Here is a 21,853-nt window from a genome sequence, read left to right as displayed (position 1 = left end):
GCTGCTGTCTGGACAGTGAGGGTAATTTTTAACCCTATTTTGCAAGGAAAACTATTGCGGGTATATTTGCATGAAACTATACAGTTCATAATTGATATTTTTTTACCTGGTATACACAGCCATTTCTGAGTGTAGAGGTTGGGTGGAGCTGAGACACTGCTCAGCTGTGCTCCATCAGGAAAGATAAAGTGGGGACCAGGGTGGAAGTGACTATGGATAGGAGGGAAGTGGCGTAATTGTAGTGAATGGTTTCTATTTTTGCCGTACCAGATTCCCAGGTATTTTATGCAATTAGGTTCCCATTTGAAAGGATATTTGGAGATATGATGCTTCTGAATCAAAGGGGAAATGGGTAGTACAACCGATTGATCTTATAACCTGATAAGGATGAGAATGAATCTATGGTGTTGAGCAGAGAGGGAAGAGATTCTGTGGTATAAAGGATGAGGTCATTTGTGTATATGGAAAGTTTGAACTTTCCTCAAGGCCTATATGAGCACTTATGATCTTGGGATTATTTGATTGCCGTTGCCTAAGGTTCCATGGCTAGATTAAATACGAGAGGGGAGAGAGAATACCCTTGTTTAGTGTCTCTCTTCAAAGAGAGAGGCTGAGATGAGGTACCATTAACAGCAGTGGATACTTTTGGGTTGTCATAGAGGAGTTTGACCACCTTGATAAATGCCAATATAAAGAATAAAATAAGTATTGCTATTTTGTCCTGTTAAATGTCTATTCTTTGTCTAGAGAGACTGTGGCAAGGGAGTCAATAAATTGTTTGGCATTTGACAGGATATTCCAGAGTCTGGAGTTGTCATTTGGAAGATGGTGAGGGGGGGAGGGGAATCCATTTTGGTGTCTGTGTATAAGGAGTGGAAGAATATTTTGGAGTCTTGAGCTAAGACTTGAGCAAAAAAGTTTTTACCAATATGGATGAGTGAGGTGGGCCTGTAATTTTCTAATTTATGATCCTTATCAAGTTTAGGGATGACAACTATAGTGGATTCCAGAAAGGAACCTTTAGGGGTTACATAAGAATATAAGAGTAGCCGTACTGGGTCAGACCATTGGTCCATCTAGCCCAGTATCCTGTTACCAACAGTGGCCAAGCGAGGTCACAAGAATCTGGCAGAAACCCAAATCATGGCAACATTTCGTGCTACCAATCCCAGGGCAAGCAGTTTCTTCCTCATGCTTCTCTCAATAGCAGACTATGGACTTTTCCTCCAGGAACTTGTTGAAACCTATTTTTTAAAACCAGATACGCTAACCGCTGTTACTATATCCTCTAACTATATTTCCTCCTAATTATTTCCATGTAACTTTCTTGAGTGTCCCCTAGTCTTTGTACTTTTGGAATGAGTAAAAAATCGATTTACTTCTACTCGCGCTACACCACTCAGGATTTTGTAGACCTGAATTGTATCTCCCACTCATCCATCTCTTTTCCAAGGTGAAGAGCCCTAACCTCTTTAACCTTTCCTCATACAAGAGGAGTTCCATCCCCTTTATCATTTTGGTCACTCTTCTTTGACCGTTATCTAATTCCGCTATATCTTTTTTGAGATATGGCGACCAGAATTGAACATAATACTCAAGGTGAGGTTGCACCATGGAGTAATACAGAGGCATTATAGTATTTTTTATCTAATTCTCCATCCCTTTCTTTATAATTCCTAGCATCCTGTTTGTATTTTTGGCCACCACCCTGCCACTGCACATTGAGTTGAAGATTTTAGCTTATTATCTACAACAACATCTAGATCTTGAGTTATTCTTTCTAATGTGCATCACCTTGCATTTGTCCACGTTAAATTTCATCTGCCATTTGGATGCCCAGTCTTTCAATTTCGTAAGGTCTTCCTGCAATATTTCACAGTCCGCCCATGTGTCATCTGCAAATTTAATCACCTCACTCATTCCAATTTCCATATCATTTATAAATATGTTAAATAGCACTTATCTCTGTGGCACTCCACTGTTCACCCTCCTCCATTGAGAGAAATGACCATTTTAACCCTACTCTCTGTTTTCTGTCCAATAACCAATTTCTAATCCACACCAGAACATTGCCTCCTATCCCATGACTCTTTAATTTTCTCAGGAGACGAGATTCTATAGTTTGGAGGAGTTTGGGTATAAGAATGTCTGAGAAGGCTAAGTAAAACTCTATGTTGAAGCCATTGTTACTAGGAGATTTATTTTTGGGGAGTGCTTTCATGGCAGTGAGGATTTCTTTTTCAGTGAAGTTGCTATCTAAGGAGGATAAGATGGGGCAGTTGTAGGTGATGTAAGGTCTTTATTAAATTCCTGGAATGAAGAGAGGGAGAAATCTATTTCAGAGCTGTGTAATTTTTTATAGAAATTTAAAATTTGTTATGCTATGGCTGAATCAGTAATGTGTAAATTATCTGATGAGTCTATTATTTGGGGCAATCTGGATCTGTTTGTTTTTTTTAAATTTAAGGTATTGAGCAAGCAAGCGCTGGATTTATTGTTTTCAGAATAATAATTTGATTTTGAGAATGTATGCAAGATGAAGCGTCCCGTGTTAGTAAGTTAGTAAGCTGTAATCTTTTTCCGACGGAGAAGCTTATAATGGCTCCTCTAGCAGTGAACTTAAAAGCACTCCACCAACAATTTATTTTAACATTAGTGCATTTATTATTGTTAAAGTACTCGGTTATAATTCCTTTCATCTAATCAACAAATGATGTATCCTGTAAAAGAGATGTTTGGAATCTCCAGGGGGGGTCTGGAATTGAGTCTGGGAAGCGCTGAAGCAGAGAGAGACAAGTGAATGATCAGATAGGACTGATCCATGGATTTTGACATCTAAAATCAAGGGAAGTAGTGAGGAGGAGATAAAAAAATAATCGATCCTGGAGAGGCTGGCATGTGGGGGGAAATAGAAGGTGTATTCTCTTGATGAAGAATGCCAGATTCTCCAGGGGTCTGCCAAGCTTAGCAGGTGATTTAGATTGCCTTATTGGACATTTGGATTGTCTAACAAGTATCTGGTTTTATATTTGATTGATTAAAGTCTCCTCCAATAATTATAATAGATTTAAAGTGAAGAAATGTGGAAGATATTTTCTGAAAAAACTGAAGAGAATCTGAATTAGGGCCATAGATTTTGAGTTAAGGCATATGAGATTTCAGAAATTTGGATTTCCATAAACAATCTACCTGAATTATCAGATAACTGATATATAATGGTGGCAGGGAGTAGGCAGTCAGTCAGGGCTGGCATTAGGGATGGGCAAACAGGGCAAGGGAAGGCATTGGCATCGGTTGCAAGTAGCATGTGGGAGTCTCTGCCAGAGACCCTATGAAGAGCCAGATAAATGTTAAGATAAATGTGGGATGGAGAAGAGATGCTGGACCTGTGCGCTGGGGGGAGGGGGTTGTCAGCAGGAGAGGAGAGAAATGGGTGTCTGTGTGTCAGGGGTAATAGGTTTAACAGCAGAAGAGGAGAAGTACAGGGAAAGGGTGCAGCAGGAGAGGAGAAAGTTAGGTACCTTTATGGAGGGGAGGGGGAGCAATGTGCTGTGGGAAGGAAGTGTGTGTCTGCAACTTTTCATTATATTCAGCTTGTTTAAAAAATTTCCATGCAGTGGCAATTTACTAGTACCAAGCCACCTAGCCCAGAGGTGCAATCATTTGGCTAAAACTTTTAATAAAAATTAATAGTGCTTTTAAAAATTTTAATCATTGCCCACCTTTAATCTTTAGGTTATTTCTTCACAAAGTCTTCGTACCTTTTGAGAAGAAACAAGTAGGAATACTCACAGTTGAAAAGATGTCAATAAGGAAGATAATATTGGTGTCTTAGGAGTAGGATGTTGTTCACATAATTGTGCCGTGGTAGGATGTTCTGGTAGGAACTGGCCGCAGGATTGAATAGCTCCATAGAAGAGGCACGGACACTGCACCGATGCTTTTATGCAGAGAGGGAATCTAAGTGCCCCTGTTTATCAGAAGCAGAGTCTTCTCTGATCTATTTGCACTTAACTAGGTTTTTGGCTAGATTTATTTTATTTATTTATTTAGATTTTGCTCACACCTTTTTCAGTAGTAGCTCAAGGTGAGTTACATTCAGGTACTCTGGATATTTCTCTGTCTCAGGAGGGCTCACAATCTTGTTTGTACCAGAGGCAATGGAGGGTTAAGTGACTTGCAAGCAGCCTCTGTTCAGGCAACTACAGGTGCTGAAGAAGCAGCTATACTGGGAACTTAGATACCTTAAGGATCTTTGCCCATTGGTTGATTGGACTCTTATAGCTACTGTACCGAAAAGTTGAAGACTTTTCCATGGAAGATGTTGACTGGTCTGTGCAGAGGAGGCTGCCTTGTGTGACTTTTTCAACAGGAATTTATTTTCAGCATCCAAATGTGTTCTGAATTGATTTGAGATAATGTATTTGGACTCTTGGGGACATTAGAGCACAATCTTAGTTTTTCTGGTCATGACCAGGACCAAAGCACTAGAGGCTTTTGGTGTGTGCACCAAAGTTCAGAATATTTTTGTCATACTCTGTACATGATCTAAAGCCTGATTTTAGGTGATATAGCACAAAAGAACTGTGGATTATAAACTTTTTTCATCTCCATTTGGCTGAGTTGAAAAAAAGCAAAACTGAGACCTGCTGTGCACGGGAATGGCCGCACAGACACCAGAACTTTGCATTACAGTTCTGAGCTCTGGGAGAACTGTTCTGTCCTGGTGCCTGGCTGATGTCGCCTATTTGTGTGTGCCTGCTTCAATCCTGCTTGTCAATGGAAATACTTTTTTTTGCATTATAAATGTTGGATGATCTGTTTGACTGGCAGGTAGTCTTGCTTGCCACTGGGCATTTTGTGTAAGACTGCATTATATAGCTACTGCTGCTGTAACCTGGAGCTTATATCTTTGTTTAGTATTATATTTAAAAGACTTATTTTTGTGTGTGCCTTTCATTTATACATATATATGTTCAGTGGCAAGCCTTGGGGATAGTAAGACAGCTATCCAGTAATTCTTTTTCTTTTTATAGTCCCTCTAGTCTTAACTAATTGCAATATCTCTTAGGTTTTGAGGAGAGGCTTTTTTTTTCTTATGTATGTGATTTTAGAACTTTATTTTCATGTTCTCTTTTACTTTAGGCATTCACAAGGACAAAGATAAACCTCAGAGGCCTGCTGTTGTCCTTGAGACTTTGAGACATACCTTGACAGATTATCAGAACAAGCAAGTAGACGCATCTAATGAGGTAACACTTGAACTGTTTGGCTCTATGCATATAGCCTTCGGCCTGCAGCAGTTTGTATTTCTTGCTGGTAACAAAGGTCAGCAGACTGAATGTGTTGAATTGACAGTTTCTCAGATACCAATTAATTAATTTGTCATTTTTCTGTAATCTGGATCTATGATAGAATGCTAATGTTTGTAATTTGATCTGCTGGTTTTGAACTAATTTGTTAGCATATGTTTGTGTTTAGGTTTATATCTGTTAATCCTAGAAATCTGATTATAGACAGACATGATTATTATAAAGTAAGCAGAGTTGAGCATGTCTTGATATCAGAATTATGGATAAATAATGTTGCTAGGAAAGAGCTAGCATGGTTTAGCAAAGGGAAGTTACACTCAATCTATTACAGTTCTTTGAAGATGTGGATAAAAGTGAATTGATTTTTAGGGTATTCAGAAAATATAAAATCTCTCATGAGAGGTTGCATAGGAATTTAGAAAGTCATGGGACAGGTGATATTTTATTACGGATTGGTGACTGGTTATATCAGAAAGATATTAAGGCTTTATACAGATTGATCACCCGGTTTTGCTGGGCATATAAGAAATCTAGAATTCCACTTTCATACTTGATAGGGGGTTGGGGCAAGGAGGAGTGGACTTACCTGATATGAAACTGTACAATCAGGCATGTCAATTACGGCATTTAGGGGACTGGTGCCTTCAAAACAGACTTATACCCCCTTGGAGCTTGAGAGAGCTTTCTATGCTCCCTACCAGTTGTTTTCCTTATTACATCATAAGCGGACCCAGATCCCTCTGGAGTTTCGAGGGAGTGTATTACTCAACCATTTAACGGCAGCATGGAGGTTAATTGTGCAGAACTTAAGGGGAGACCCAAGTGTCACTGACCAGATCACCCTGGGGGGCAACCCATCCTTTCAACCAAGCATTACTAACAGAGGTTTTGCTCAATGGGTAGACCGAGATACAATTAAATTTGAGCACTTGTTGACTGTTGAGGGGATGTTAGTCGCTACCGAGGATCTTTTGCAAAGGGTGGGAGTTTCCTGGGGGAATAGGTTTGCATTTTGGCAAGTTGCCTATTATGTGGCCACATTGCCTCAGACTTCATTCAGTGGCCAGATGGGGCTCAAGCTTAGGGAGTTCTTTCAATCCCTGAGGGAGGGTGAGGTATCTGTTTCATTATTATATAAAGCCCTCTCTAAATGGAAATCAACTAAAGATTACATTGCTTCCAATACTTTTCCAATAACCGAAGTGAGGCTTACCGGCCTGTAGTTATCGAGCTTCTTCCGTATCACCACTTTTGTGAAGAGGGACCACATCCGCAGTTCTCCAATCCCACGGAACCTCTCCCGTCTCCAAGGATTTATTAAACAAATCTTTAAGAGGACCCGCCAGAACCTCTCTGAGCTCCTTCAATATCCTGGGGTGGATCCCGTCCGGTCCCATGGCTTTGTCCACCTTTAGATTTTCAAGTTGTTCATACACATTCTCTTCCGTGAACGGTGCTATATCCACTCCATTCTCATATGTACTTTTGCCAGTCAATCGTGGTCTTTCTCCAGGATTGTTATAAATAAAAATGTTGAAGCATAAAATGCTTCCAGGTTTCAACCTAATTCATGATTAATGTGGGGTATAAATGTAATAAATAAATAAATAGAAAAACTGAATGTTGAGCACCTGATTCTCATAACATGGTGTCTGTTTTAGTGGCCTTTACCAGGAGAAAAAAAATCTCTGCACGACTATAACACATGCTAGAGTGTCCCTATAACCAGCCCTTTCAAATGACACACTGATTACGATTTATAGTTCAATCATTTTTATTGATGTTCTACTTTCCAAACAATCATAACATTTCCGTTTTATCTTCCATTAAGTTATCACTGTGTTATACATAAACAGAACTCCCACAACTGGAACATCTTATTCTTTTTCCCCCTTTTCCCCCCCCCTCCCCTCCCTTGTCCCCCCCTCCCTCCCCCCTCCTCTCCCTCCCCTCCCCTCTCCCCATTATTTCCAGTTCAAGGTTGCCACAGGCCTGATTGTCACTGTTAATATCTATAAATGTTCAAATGTTCAACAGGCGGCTTCTTGCCGCCGGGGACAAAGTCATCCAAAACGGAGCCCACCGTGTTTTAAATTTCTGTCCTGCTGATGATGATATATCTCCCACTCCAACTCTCTCCAGGCGCAATAGTGTGATCATTTGTGTTCGCCATTGTTGGACATTTGGTTCCTCTGCAGATAGCCACTTTATGAGGATAACCTTTTTTGCCATAACAGTAGTCCGCACAGCAAAGTCTCTCAAACCTTTTGGTGTTGGTTTTCCCAAAGCCGGTCGGCCAAACAACAGTTCGGCGTCCAGTTTCCAACTTGTCGCCCACCATCTGCTCACTTGTTGTGTAACTTGTGTCCAAAAACGTTGGATATGTGGGCATGTCCAAAACATGTGTCCTAAAGTTGCACCTTCCCCCCCGCACTTAGGGCAGGCGCCATCTGGCGATATTCCCATATGGAAAGCTCTTCTGGGCGGGATATACCAGCGCAGTACCACTTTATATTGTAATTCCCAGTGCGACTGGGCCCACATTGACCTTCTCATGCTGATTACGATTTATAACAAATTGCTACTCTTCTTATGAAAAGTTATTCTGTTATACTTCTTCTGTGTACATCCGTATACTGCAGAAATCGACATGTTTGAAAATATAAGTGAGATTAAATACAAATGCTACCAATAATAAAGAGTGACAACATGGATGCAGCAACTCATAGGTTTGCTTGCTTTCTTTTGAGAGTAGGGCTATGACAGCTGCCTAATTGGTTTTAACATTTTGACGTCACTTGGTCTCCTGTCTATTAAAACCTCCTTGGAGCTGCCAGAGGATGAACCGTGGGAGCAGGCCAGGGAGATGTGTGGCCCCCAAGGAGATTGGGGAGCGCTGAAAGAGACAGGGAAGAAGGTTAACATGGGGAGAGAGAAGGTTAACATGGGGAGAGAAGGATATAGCAAATGCTGGACAAGGAGGGAGAAGGACACAGAGTCAGTACTGGACAGGGAGAGGGTAGGGACATTGGAACGCAAAGAGGCAGTGCTAGAAAAGGAAGAAATGGGGACACAGGACACTATGGAAAAGGAGGAGAGATAGGGGCTCTACTGAAAAGGAGGGGGATAGGGACACAGGGGCACTACTGGAAAGGAGGGGAAAAGATAGGGACACAGAGGGGCACTACTGGAAAGGGGAGGAGATAGGGACACTACTGGAAAGGGGAGGAGGAGATAGGGACAGAGAGGGACACCATTGGAAGGGGGATATGGGGACAATGGTGAAAAAGGGATGAGATGGGGACAAAGAGGTAATGCTGGAAAAGGGGGAAGATGGGGACACAGGACAAAGTTAGAAAAGGGGAGAGGTGGGGACATCAGGACGGCAGATGCTAGGAAGGGGGAGTTGAGGAGACCAGGTAGGCTTGTGCTGAAAAATGGGGGAAATGGGGACACAGAAAGGGCAGATGCTGAACTTGGGGTTAGGATAGGGACAAGGGACACAGAAGGGAGATGCTGGACAGGATAAATAGTGGTGCAGAGGAAAAAATGTCAGATGGGCAAGAGACCCTGTAAAGGCAGAAGAAACAAAGAAAAATAGAAAAGAGACAGTGGGACCATAGCAAATGAGAAAATAAATTGTTCAAACAGTAGAGGGGTCTGAGTGCATTTTCTTGTCAATTTGGATGTACTGCAGCACAGATTTTGGTGGGTAGAATCAGGGACTGCAAATCCCACATGAATTTGGGATGTGAGTTCACACTAGGACTGGTTGAAAAATCTTCTTCCTTTCCTTCTGGAACTGGATCACTTGGCAGCTCTATACACAGCTATTTGATAGTGGGAACATAAAACAAAAGATCAGTGTCAAATAGATGTAGAGAAGGACAGGAAGAAGACAAGAAGCGAGAGAAGAAATGGAAAGGCCAACCTGGAAAAGGATTTGTAAGGCTGACTCATGGAACATGGAAGAAAAGACTGGGACCAGCCAAATTCCCAGACATCAAAGGTAGAAAAAATATTTTTATTTAATACTTTGTAAGGACTGAGATGTACCTGCTTTGTAAAATGTACATTTTTTTCTATTTTTATTTTGCAAACTACAGGAGAAAATGCATTTCTGTCAATTTTTTTTTTACCACCAGTATTGCACTGTTGAGTCTGGCTTCCTTGGGTAGGGGGGGGGGGGGGTCTCAATTTCTGCATTAGATTGGTAGCATGGAATGTTGTCACAATTTGGGTTTCTGCTAGGTGCTTGTGACCTGGGTTGGCCACGTTGGAAACAGGATACTGGGCTAGATGGACCATTGGTCTGACCCGGTATGGCTACCCTTATGTTATATAGATGAGGGTCTGGCCATGTTCTGCATGTGTGACTGAGGTGAAGGATTCTGCTAGCATGTAGTATCTGAGTAGGAATGTGTAACAGTGCAGCTTGTTCCAGTTTCCCAATAGTAGGTATATTTGGTGCTCCAGAGCCCAGTGTAATATATTTAGCACTGCCTTCTGATAGGTGGGTTAGGGCTGTTATGGTGTGGTAAGTTTTGTGTTCTAGGGCAGTCCTGGAGTACCCCCTTGCCAGTCAGGTTTTCAGGATATCCACAATAAATATGCATGACATTGATTTGCATATGCTGCCTCCATTACATGCAAATCTTTTTCATGTAGATTCATTGTGGATAGCCTGAAAACCTGAATGGCAAGGGGGTACTCCAGGGCCACCTAGGGAAACACTTCTCTAGGTCCCACTGTAATATTTATAGCACTATCTTTTCATAGGTGGGTTAGGGCTGTTTTGGTGTGGTAAGTTTTCAGTATAGGTTTGGGTGTCTCTTTGCAGGGGTTTGTGTTATTTCACAAAGTGTCTAGCCCTATTTGAAAGTAGGTTCTGGGGCTTGTCACCCAAAATAAAAATGCTCAAGACTAGTGTTCTTCACATCCTGTAGGGTCACCACACAAACAAAAGCCCATCTGATTTAAACAAGGTGTCTAGCAGTGGAAGGGAGTGGGTGTGCTATTCCTGAGGTGATGGACACAATTTGAATATTTTTATTTGAAGTTAAGAAGACAGGTTGCCTGCTCTGGCCAGTCCACGGACCTCTTCTGCGTCCTGCCTCCTGATGTAACTTACTGTTTCCTTGTAGGCAGGACGCAACAGAGACAGCCTGTATTAATCATTGCCCGCCACAGCCCCTGAGCAACAACACAGACACTGCTGTCTAGCTGACACCAACCGGCGGTGCCTATTTTATAAAAGTCTGCTCCTTCTGAGATCAAAACCTGGCTATGCCTGTGTGTGTGCTGTCATGTATTACAAAACCATCACAGTCAAATAAGTTTTGTCTAGCAGTATGGCTCTAGTTCACAGCAGTCATTGTTGTGCCCATGATGATATCAGCCTGCTTATCCAGGAGGCTTCACTTAAAAAAAACCCAACAACTCTGCCAGCAGTTACCAGAACCATTACATTGGCAGCCTTTACATTACATTACATTGGTGTGGAGGAGTAGCCTAGTGGTTAGTGCAGTGGAGAACTGAGTTCGATTCCCACTGCAGCTCCTTGTGACTCTGAGGAAGTCACTTAACCCTCCATTGCCCCTGGTACAAAATAAGTACCTGAATATATGTGAACCGCTTTGGATGTAGTTGCAAAAAACTCAGAAAGGCGGTATATCAAGTCCCATTTCCCCTTTCCCTTTATTCAAGCTCCATAGATTGTGACTTATGACCAATGTTCAGAAGCAAACACAGGCGCGCTAGAGGCTGTTAGCGCTGTACTGGCACCTGCGTTTGCTACTGCCCCATGATCAGAGCCCCCGAGCACGTGAAACAATGCATTCGCGGGCTCTGAACGCAACTAGCATGCAAATGCATGCAAAACAGGGCTCTTAGCGCAAGTAGCATACAAATGCATGCTAAACCTATTGATCCCCAATGATCAGCAAACAGCGCGCCAAAGATTGGCTCGCTAGTCACAGCAAACCCTACGCCAGCTCAGAGCTGGCATTAGGGTTTGCAGACCATTGGGTAGGAATGGTGAGCCCTGTCCAGCATGGATTTGCATTCTAGCAGGCCCCCATTCCCCACAATGCAGCAGCCCCCCCAGCAGGAACCTCCCTAACCCCCCCAGCATCCTTCAGATGTGCCTGGTGGCCAGTGGGCCGCGGGTCAGTTCCCCCCCCACCTGTGGCCCTTCCCCACCCCCTAACCAGTTGGAGGAGGGGTGGTCTCCTTCCTCCTCCGTTAGCGGCGCCCAGCCCTGCCCAGTGCACTGGGATGCGCTGGGCGGGGCTTCAAACCATATGGGGAAAAAATCTTATATGGTGTGAAGCCCCACCCAGCACATCCCAGGATGCACTGGGCAGGGCTGGGCGCCATCATTTTCGAGGCGGCGCTGATGGAAGAGGTGAGAGGCCATCTCCCTCCTCCAACTGAAGGTAGGGGGGCTGGGGAAGGGCTGCTAGAGCACCAGGTGGGGGGGGGGGGGGATTGACCTATGGCCCACTAGGCCACCAGGGACATCTGAGGTATGCTGGGGGGTGCTAGGGGGGCTGGAGGCCCACTGGATCTCCAGCCCCTCAAACTTGTGTCAGAGGGGTCAGGGGGATCAGAGACCCCCCCCCGGATCTCCAGCCCCCCCAAACGTCTAGTAGCGCTATAGAAATGACTATTATTATTAGTAGAATTATCTACAAACAGAGTTCAGGTTCAGTGTGGCTTACAATCTAATTATAAGAAGGTACTATCTCTGTCCCTAGAGGGCTCACAATCTTGTTTTTTAAATTTTTGTTCCTGAGGCAATGGAGGGTTAAGTGACTTGCCCAGGGTCACAAGGAGTTGTATTGGGAATTGAACCCAGGATGCTGCATTAATCATTAGGCCACTTCTCCACTCCGTTGAATAATAACTGAGTCATTGGACCAGCCTATAGAGAACTTTTTTCCCTTTAATTAGGACCACTTCCCTCTGCTGTGAATTGAAGTTGGTATTCAATCTTTGAAAATAACTGTGTTCTCTTATTGCTTGTGTGTATTGGTACTTAAAATATTTCAAATACAGTGTTGCAAGTATACACTTGTTTTTTAACGTATGTAATCAAACAAATGCCTAGGATCATCCTATAAATAATTCTATTGTGAAATGTTTGTGAAATAGCTTTTTAAAGGAAATTTGAAATTGGTTCTATAAATGTGCATTTTGAATAAATATTACTTATGAAAGTAAGCTACACATTTTGAAGTTGAAGCTCATTTTAAGGTTCATGTTTTATATGAATATGACATACTCTCAAGTAACTAATTTACATCTTGTTAAAGTTCTTCCATCTTAATGGAAAAACTGTAATTTAAAATGTACTGAAAGATCATTGAAATGATGTATGCTTTTAGTATTTCTGCTCCATAAAAGGCTGACAGCGCTGCCTTGGAATCCTCAGATAGCAAAATGGGTAAATGTAAGTGACCATGGAAATAATAATATTTCTAGGAACGGCAAAAGCTGTTAGATCTTTCCCAGTGAGGGTAGATATCCAGTGTAGCTACTAGTTGGAGACTCTTCTGAGGCTCAGTTCAGCAAGATACGGAGTAGCTCGGAATATGTTACCCACAGCGAGCTGTTATTTCAGAGGATGCACACCACATTTTTCTTTGCATAGTTGAAAAGTCAGCTCAGCAGGAACTGGCTTAGTAATGTGCTCTTTTGTGAAAGAGTGCCAGAGACAGCAGTAGAAAAACAAAAGGTGGCTTTAACAAAAACAAAGAGAGCAGGCTGACAGAAAGAAGAATGAACTGTCAAGGAAAATAAATCACAAGTAGTACAGAACCAGTTGATGATTTGCTGCAGGACTTTCCAGTTGGACTGCATGCTGTGACTGACCATGAAGATGTCCCATATGGAACCATGGACCATTCCCTATACTTTAAATGTACTTGGAGAGCCAAAGATCTTGCCCTTTCAGCTCACAATAGATTTCAGTTCATTTCTCACTTTTGTGCTCTATATTATATACAGGCCACTGTCTAAAATATACAGATATATTTTATTTAATATAAAGGCATTAGATTTCCTTTGCGGCATGTGAATACTATAACAGGGATGTCAAATTCATTTTTATGTTTGGTCATATTTTGAAAAGAATACTTGAAGCAGGCAGACTGGGGATTAGAATGGGGCAAAAGGTTCCTATTAGATGTTGTACTATGTTTCATCAAACAGAAGGGGGACTCCTTCCTCTTTCAGTGTTGCAACTTCCAAGGGATGATCTTGCCCTTCAAATGTTGTAGCTACAATAGAGGAGCAAGGGATTTATTTTCTGCAGTTTATTGCCAACCAGGCACTACATGGAGAATGTGTTTCCCTCTAACCCCATCATTCTATCTCTTCCAACACCCTACCAACCTCATTAGTTGCTCTTCTCCCTTCTACTCATCTCTGTTTTATTCATATTTTTCATTAATGATTAGTGAGAGTATCTGCCATTTTAAGAGCTTGGCTATAGTAGGTTATTTTTTCATACATGTTTACATGCAGGAGCAATAGCATGGGCAGTGGAGAGAAAGGCCAGTCTGGAATAGCAGGAGGAGCAGCAGCACTGAGACAAATCAGCTATGGAAGGGAGCATGATGGCTTGGACTAGCCATAGAGGAGAGGAGAAGAATTTAGTGTGGCCAAGGGAATGTTTTACAGACCAGGAGGGAAGGATTATGATCATTTTAGTTGCTGATTCAGTCGTTGGGTATGTAGATAGCTGGATGATTGGTGGGCCTGAGGTGGCAGACCTCATGCATCACTTAGGATTTTAGACACTGTAGGGGAGGAGCCAGCTGTCTTGGAACTTGTGGGTACCAGTGACTTAGGAAAGTGTGGAAAGGAAGTTGTGTAAACCAAATTTAGGATTTTAAATAAAGTTGAAATCCAGAACTTTCAGGGTAGTAGTCTCAGAAATATTTAGTGTTCCAAGCGCAAGACCCAAGAGGCTCCAGAGTCTCAGTGTGTAGATGAGACAGTACTACAGGGCAAGGGAATTCAGATTTGTTAGGAACTGAGCAACATTCTGGCAAAGGGGAGCTTGTTTAAAAAGGATGCGTAGAACCAGGTGCATCTTTTAACTAGAACTTGGGGGAAAGCTGACAGTCTCTCAGGACTGCATTGTTCAGAGTAAGGTATCTTCAAGGTATGTTAGCCAGATGCAGAAGTTAGGCTATCCTGATAGAGAGGTTATTAAAAAAGGTGAAGTGAAGTAGTTTATGAATAGTTAAAGAACAGACAGAAATAAATTATATCCAATAACTCTATCAACCTCTATGCAGCTTGTAAATACATGTTAGGAGCGTTTTTAAATTATTTGTAAAATAAATATCAGAGAGTTAGAAAGTATGAAAGTAAAGGAAGACGTGGATACAATAGGTATCTGAGACCTGTGGAAGGATGACAACCAATGGGATACTGTGATACCAGGGTACAACATATCAAAATGACAGGGTAGATCAGATTGGTGGAGTGGGTAACACCATATGTTAAGGATGGCATACACAAACAGGATGAAAGTTCTGTAGGAAACAATATACAGTGTAGAATCTTTATGGATAGGAGTTCCGTGTTTGATAGGGAGGTGGGGGTTGTACTACAGGATAAAGATACAGTGAAATTCTAAGAAGAAACTAGAAAGGCTAACAAATGACAGATCTCAATTATCACGGTACAGATTGGGTAAATGTCTCATCAGACATGCTAGAGGAGTAATGTTTCTATATGCCATGAATGACTGCTTCATGGAACAGTTTGTTCACGTCCCAACCAGAAGTGAAGTCCTTTAGATATAGTCCTTAATGGAATGCAGGACCTGGTGCAAGGGGCAATGGTGATGGAGCTGATAGGGAATTGGGATCATAATATGATCAAGTTTGTTATTGTGGACAGAAATAAAACCAAAACCAAACTAACAAAAAACCCAAAACAAAACACTGCTGTCACACCTAATTTTAAAAATGGAGACTGTCATAAACTGAGGAAGTTAGAAAATGAGTAAAAGATCGGTTGCTAGTTCAAAATTTTGCATGAGATACTGATATTATTTAAAAAGACCAATTTGGAAGGCCAGATAAAATCTATGCCAGTGTGAAAGAAGAGGCAAGAACTAATACTAAAAAATGTTTTGAAGTACATTAGAAACAAAGAGCTTGTGAGGGAGTTTGGTCTGCTGGGTGACAAAGGGGTTAAATGAGTGCTCAAGGAGGATAAGGTAATAGCAGAAAAACTAAGCAATTTCTTTCAGCAGCAGTCAGCTAACAGGAACAAAAGTCACCCCACTGTAGTCTTTATTGAGGAAGATGTTGGGGTCATGCCTACATTGGAAAACATCTTTGGTGGTGATTCAGAGCAATTAATACACATCACTATAAGTCTAGATTATGTGATATTTCAAACTGACAAACTGCCAGAATCGGATAGCATTCACACTAGAGTCCTGAAAGAGCTGGAACAAAAAATTGCTAACCTGTTACTAGTAAACTGTAATCTATTATTCAAAATGGCCATGATGCCTGACTATTGGAGGGTGACCAGCATAACTCCAGTTTTTAAAAAGAGCTCCTGAGGTGGTCTGGGAAATTGTAGACCGGTGAGCCTGATATAGTGCTGGGCAAAATGGTTGAAGCTATACTAGAAAACAAAATTACTGACTATTTAAATAGACACAGTTTAATGAGAATGAGTCAACCTGGAGTCAGCAAATCTTGCTTTACCAATTTATTAGATTTTTTTGAAGATGTAATTTGAGCCAATTGATACTGTATTTGGATTTTCAGAAAGCATTTGACTAACGCTTTAGGAAATTGAAGAGTCAGAGTAAAAGAGGCCATGGCCCTTTTTAGAATGCAAACTGACTAAAAGATGGAAAATAAAGAGTAGAACTGAATGATCCACATGGAAAACAGCCACTAGTGGTGTGCCCCAAAGGTTTGTACTAGAATCTGCTCTGTTTAATATTTGCAAATGATCTGGACAGAGGTGGTGAAATTTGCAGCTGAAGCAGAATTATTCAAATTTGTTAAAATGACAGAGGATTCTGAGGATTTGAAGGAGGATTTTGTGAGACTTAGGAGATTGGGAATCTAAATAGCAGATGAAATCTAGGGGCAATTCTATAACAGGGCACTTCCATTTAGGCAGTCCAATGCTGCGTGGGTAGCACTTATTCTATAACAACATCTGGGGCACTCTGATTGCTTTATAGAATACCAGCATAATCCTAAATGTAGGTGCAACCATTTATGCCAAACCTGAGTAACTTATTCTGTAATTTGCATGTGTAAGTTAAAGACACTCCATGCCCCTCCCAGGCTCTGCCCATGTGTATGCCACTTGCAGGTACATGCTATAGCACTAAAATGGTATTTTAAAGAATAGCGCATAGTGCACTTCGTGCATAACTGCACATGCCCAGTTATTGAATTGCCTTTTTAATGTGCACAAGTGCAAAATGATTCACATAGAGGAAAGTAATTCCGAATACAAGTACATCAGTATTCTGGGTTCTGAATTAAGTGACCAGCCAAGACAAATATCCTGGAAATTTTCAGCACAGTGTGCCATGGTTACAAAAATGACAAATAGAATTTTGGAGATCTCAACAGGGATGGAAAACCAAATTAAAGAATCATGCTACTGTATCGGTTCCTGGTGTTTGTGCGCCTTGAATATTGTGTACAGTTGTGGTCAGAAAGGATATAATACAACTAAAAGAGGTTCAGAGAAGGGTGACAAAAATGATAAAGGGGATGGAACACCTCCCTTTAAACAGAGGCTAAACAGGTTAAGGCTTTTTAGCTTGGGGTTATGATAGAAATTTATAAACCTGAATGGGGTGGAATAGTTAAATAGGGAACAGTAGTCAAACAGAAAAACAAGAGGACACTCTATGAAACTAATGACCAGCAGATTGAAAACAAATTGTAGAAAACTTTTTTCACACACCACATAATTAAGCGGTGGAATTGTTTTGCCTGAGAATGTGGTCAAGATGACCAGCATAGCAAGCTTCAAAAGAGTATTGGACAAGTTCCAGGAGGAGAAGCCCATAAAATTATTAGTCAGGTAGCCTTGGAAGAACAATTGTTTTTTTTTTCTGGAAATCAACTGTCAACATTTTGGATCTGCTGGTTACTTGTGACATAGACTGTCTGCTGTCAGAGATAGGATGCTGGTCTTGATGGACCTTGGTCCGATTCAACATGGGTTTTCTTACGATGTTTTGAAATCCTTGTGGCAGAAGAGTTTAACTGTAGCAATAAGAGACTACCCCACACTGTGACACCAAAGGAGGATACTACCTCTGTTACACAGATGCAGCTGTGTGTGCAAAGCTGGATTGAGGTAGAACTTTTGACAACATTGCACAGGCTTTCTGATGCTGGAAATGGCCTATGGGTTATATGTTTGATTCCCCTCTACTATAATTTCCTACAAGTTTTTCACTCTATGTGTTCTCTTAGACATTATTATTATAACACTTAACATTTTTGCTTCCATGAACATAACTTAAAAATGTTTCCATTTCTTTCTTAATCAGCTTGAGAAGATGAGGCAATCACTTAAGATGATGTCTAAAGAACTTGAATCTTCCAAAGAGCTGGTATGGTCTTTGGGTAAAACTTATAAGGTAAATTGTTCATTTTCCTCTGTTTTTCAAAAAATTGTTATTGAAAGTTATTTATATAGTTAAAAGCATGCTTAGGACCACTGTTTTAAAGAAGTAAAGGTCAATAAAGAAGTTGGACTAATAATGTGATTGGGGGTGGTTTTATAACAGAGCACCAATAAAACTTTCCAAAAATACACCTGTGTTTTGCCCATTTATAAAGACCAGTGACAAAGGACAATGGAACTAAATGGTTTTGTAGCAAACAAAATAATGTTCATAAATCTTAAAATTCAGATGGTATCAAATCTACAGTTAGCACTTTGAAAAACATAGGATAGAGGTGTTCACCCTGATCATTATATGCCAATAAAGTCCAATTTCATTTATCAGATTTTTAATGTTTTACAATGTGCAGAACAAAATGTACTTAACAGAGATGCAGGAAAAAGGAAGCCCCACAATTAAATAGAGAGGCTGGAGCACACTAGGAAGTCTTGCTGCCATGAAATAAAAATGTATCTTCCTGTACTAAAACCCCAACATAGATATTTCAGCAGGTCTTGGCTTGTTTTGGGGTAGAAGGCTGAGCAGGCAGGACTTGAATGAGCCAAAATAATTTTAAGAGGCTTCTGTTGGCAAACCTCTGAAACAATGAAATACCCGGCATCGATTAGAACTACTGCTTATATAACAAATTCAAAATGGTGCCTCTGAAGCAGTCAGCCATTAGGAACAAAAGAATCACCCCCAACAACAAACCTTAATGAAGGCAACAGCATTCACGAAGTTGCAAAGACTCCGTGAATTTACTCCCTTTGTATCTAGCTTTTGAGATTAAGTTCCTTCAGGAAAATGCAGACTGAGTATCCAATGTAAAATCAAATTGCAGATTGTTTCATTATCACTGAAATTCAGTCTGTAATTTACTTGGACAAACATGTTCCTCGCTTCATTTTACATTAATGTAATATAAGGGTACATGGGTCTTGAAAGCTAATCACAAATGTATTAAATTTGTCCAAATATATAAAGGTATCACTTGTATCTTGTTTGTCCTTTCAGTTCTACCTATCCAACATGGCATATTTCTTTATATTTTCAAGAGAGAGTCTGTGCATGCATTTTTTTAAACGAACCTCTTTGTAAAGTATACAAGTCAAAATTAGGAAGCTTGAAACAGTGATCGGTAATAAGTGAATAAATGAATGTTAAACTGATAGGGACCAGGAGAGGGAGGGCATGCAGGCACTGGGATTAATTTGCTCACTGAATAAAGATAAGCTCAAAGGAAGCAGGAAAAGAAGAGGTAGTGGAACCATGGACAGAGCTGACTAGGAGCTGATGTGAGAGAAAGCATGAAAGAGAATAAGGATAAGCACAGCTGGGACTAGGAAAGAAAAATGGAGAGGAGGTGAAATACATATAGAGGTGTAATGCCATGAAAAGCAGCGTTTGTGAATGCAGATAGTGTAAAATGACAGTTATGTAGGAAGCAGAGTTCAGGACAAAATAAACAGCAATGTTTAGGGGAAAAATAAAGGAAGGTTAGTGATACAGGGGCAAGATATAAGACTGAGTGTTTTCTCTGAAGACCAGCAGTTCAGCAGTCACATATGGAATGACAACATCCTGATGGTGCTGATCCAAACTCAATTTCTAGAGCCTTCTAGAAAAAGTTCTTAAGCTGTATTCAACACCAGCTGCAGTTCCTGTTCTCATGGTCATGTAGCATACTGCAGTTCTTACTTTTTCTTTCTGTAAAATTTGGACATTTTTCTTGTGCTTAAGCACATAAGCACCGCCATACTGGGAAAAGACCAAGGGTCCATCAAGCCCAGCATCCTATCTCCGACAGTGGCCAATCCAGGCTTCAAGAACCGGGCAACCCCCCCCCCCCCCAAAAAAAAATAATGTTCAATGGACTTTTCCTTCAGGAATCTGTCCAAACCCCCCTTAAACTCCATAAGGCCAGCCGCTGCCACCACATTCTCCGGCAACGAGTTCCAGAGTCCAACTACACGCTGAGTAAAGAAAAACTTTCTCCTATTTGTTTTAAATCTACCATATTCTAGCTTCATCTTGTGTCCCTTGGTTCTATTATTGTTTGAAATGCGTCACATCTGTCCGCTCTACTCCGCTCATTATTTTGTAGACTTTTATCATATCACCCCTCAGCCGCCTTTTCTCCAAGCTGAAGAGCCCTAACCTTCTCAGCCTTTCCTCATAGGGAAGTCGTTCCATCCCTTTTATCATTCGCCGCCCTTCTCTGCACCTTCTCCAATTCCTTTATATCTTTTTTTTGAGATGCGGCGACCATAGGCGGTCGGTGGCCCAATTGTCTGGGGAGGCTAAAGGGGGGGGGGTTTGGGGGTGGGGCCAGGGGCGGGGCTTATATCCATAATTGTCTGACAACACACTAAAAAAAAATAAGTAAAAATAAAATAATCACAATTAATACCTTTTATTAAATTTAGATATTAGATATGCATCATATGTCAAAGAATAAAGTGGTTGCTCAAAGCATATACTAACCACAATTGCTCAACTGCAAACTACTATGCACAACTTTGTGCAAAAACACACTCATAACCTTACTGTACCATAAATATTACACTGGGCAGACCTAATACACCAATATACCACCATACGGAGAATGCAGACCGTCAACAATATGAAACAAGGGATCATAATATCATGATACGTGTAGAGCCGATTTAGGCTCTACACCCTTTCTGATGTTTTGGTGCCACCTCAGTAAGGCCAACACACAATCTCTCCACTGCAAAACACTATACACAAACTGATGCAAAAACACACTCATAACCTTACCAAACCATCTAATATAATAAAACGCACCGTGAACGTTCTAATGAGGACAACGTTCTGTGAAGCCCTGAAGCCATCTGACGTCACTGAAGCTGTAGGGTTCGTGGATTCGTGGTGTGAAGCCTCCCTTCAAGCCAGCCAGCCAGCCGTCTCTGCCCCGCCCTCGCGACAAAACAAACAAATCCGGAAGCGAAACGTCAGGGAAGGAGGCGGCGCTCCCGATGTCTAGCCTTCCCTTCGCTGTGTTCCGCCTTCAAAATAAGGCGGAACACAGCGAAGGGAAAGCTACACGTCGGGGAGCGCCGCCTCCTCCCTGACGCTTCGCTGCCGGAAACGCCACGGAGGTAAATTGAAAAAGAAGAAAAAAAAAACCAAAACGATGCATGGATGGGAAGGGGGGGGGACATAGATGCGAAGGGGGGGAGGAGAAGAGGGCGGGCCAGGCTGGGACATGGGATAGAGAGGAGCATGGATGCGAGGGGGGGGGGTCATGGAAGGGAGAGAGGGGACTTGCTGGAAAAGGATGACTGGAGGCGGCAGGGGACAGAGGAGCATGGATGGGCATGGATTGCGAGGGCAGGGCTCAGGGAGAGAGGGGAATTGCTGGAAATGGAGGAATGGAGGGGGCAGGGGACAGAGGAGCATGGATTGGGAGGGCAGGACTCAGGGAGAGAGGGAAATTGCTGGCTAGGGATGAATAGAGGAGACAGATGGGCATGGATGGATATGGATTGCAGGGCAGGCCTCAGGGAGAGAGGGAAAATGCTGGATAGGGATGAATGGAGGGGGCAGGTGACAGAGAAACATGGATGGGCATGGATTGGGAGGGCAGGGCTCAGGGAGGAGAGGGGAATTGCTGGAAAGGGATGAATGGAGGGGGCAGGGGACAGAGGAGCATGGATGGGCATTGATTGGGAGGGCAGGGCTCAGGGGAGAGAGGGGAATTGCTGGAAAAGGATGAATGGAGGGGCCAGGGGACAGATGGCCATGGATTGGGAGGGCACGGCTCACACTCTCTCTCTGATATACAATGTCTTTCTGACTCTCACTCTCACACACTCTGTCTCACACTGTA

General features: G+C 41.9%; 1 protein-coding gene across 1 annotated transcript in view; it reads left to right on the top strand.

Annotated features, from left to right (window-relative positions):
* The window catches only part of CCDC171 (coiled-coil domain containing 171), a 665,674-nt gene that overhangs the window by 198,846 nt on the left and 444,975 nt on the right, over positions 1–21,853 (top strand). The window contains 2 exon segments of the mRNA XM_030194229.1: positions 5,144–5,252; positions 17,881–17,970. Coding sequence (XP_030050089.1) covers positions 5,144–5,252; positions 17,881–17,970 — 199 coding nt within the window.

The sequence above is a fragment of the Microcaecilia unicolor genome, chromosome 2 (assembly GCF_901765095.1).
Source record: "Microcaecilia unicolor chromosome 2, aMicUni1.1, whole genome shotgun sequence".
NCBI classification, from domain to species: Eukaryota; Metazoa; Chordata; class Amphibia; order Gymnophiona; family Siphonopidae; genus Microcaecilia; species Microcaecilia unicolor.
The sequence above is the reverse complement of the archived record's forward strand: the minus strand, read 5'-3'. Positions and strand labels throughout refer to the sequence as shown.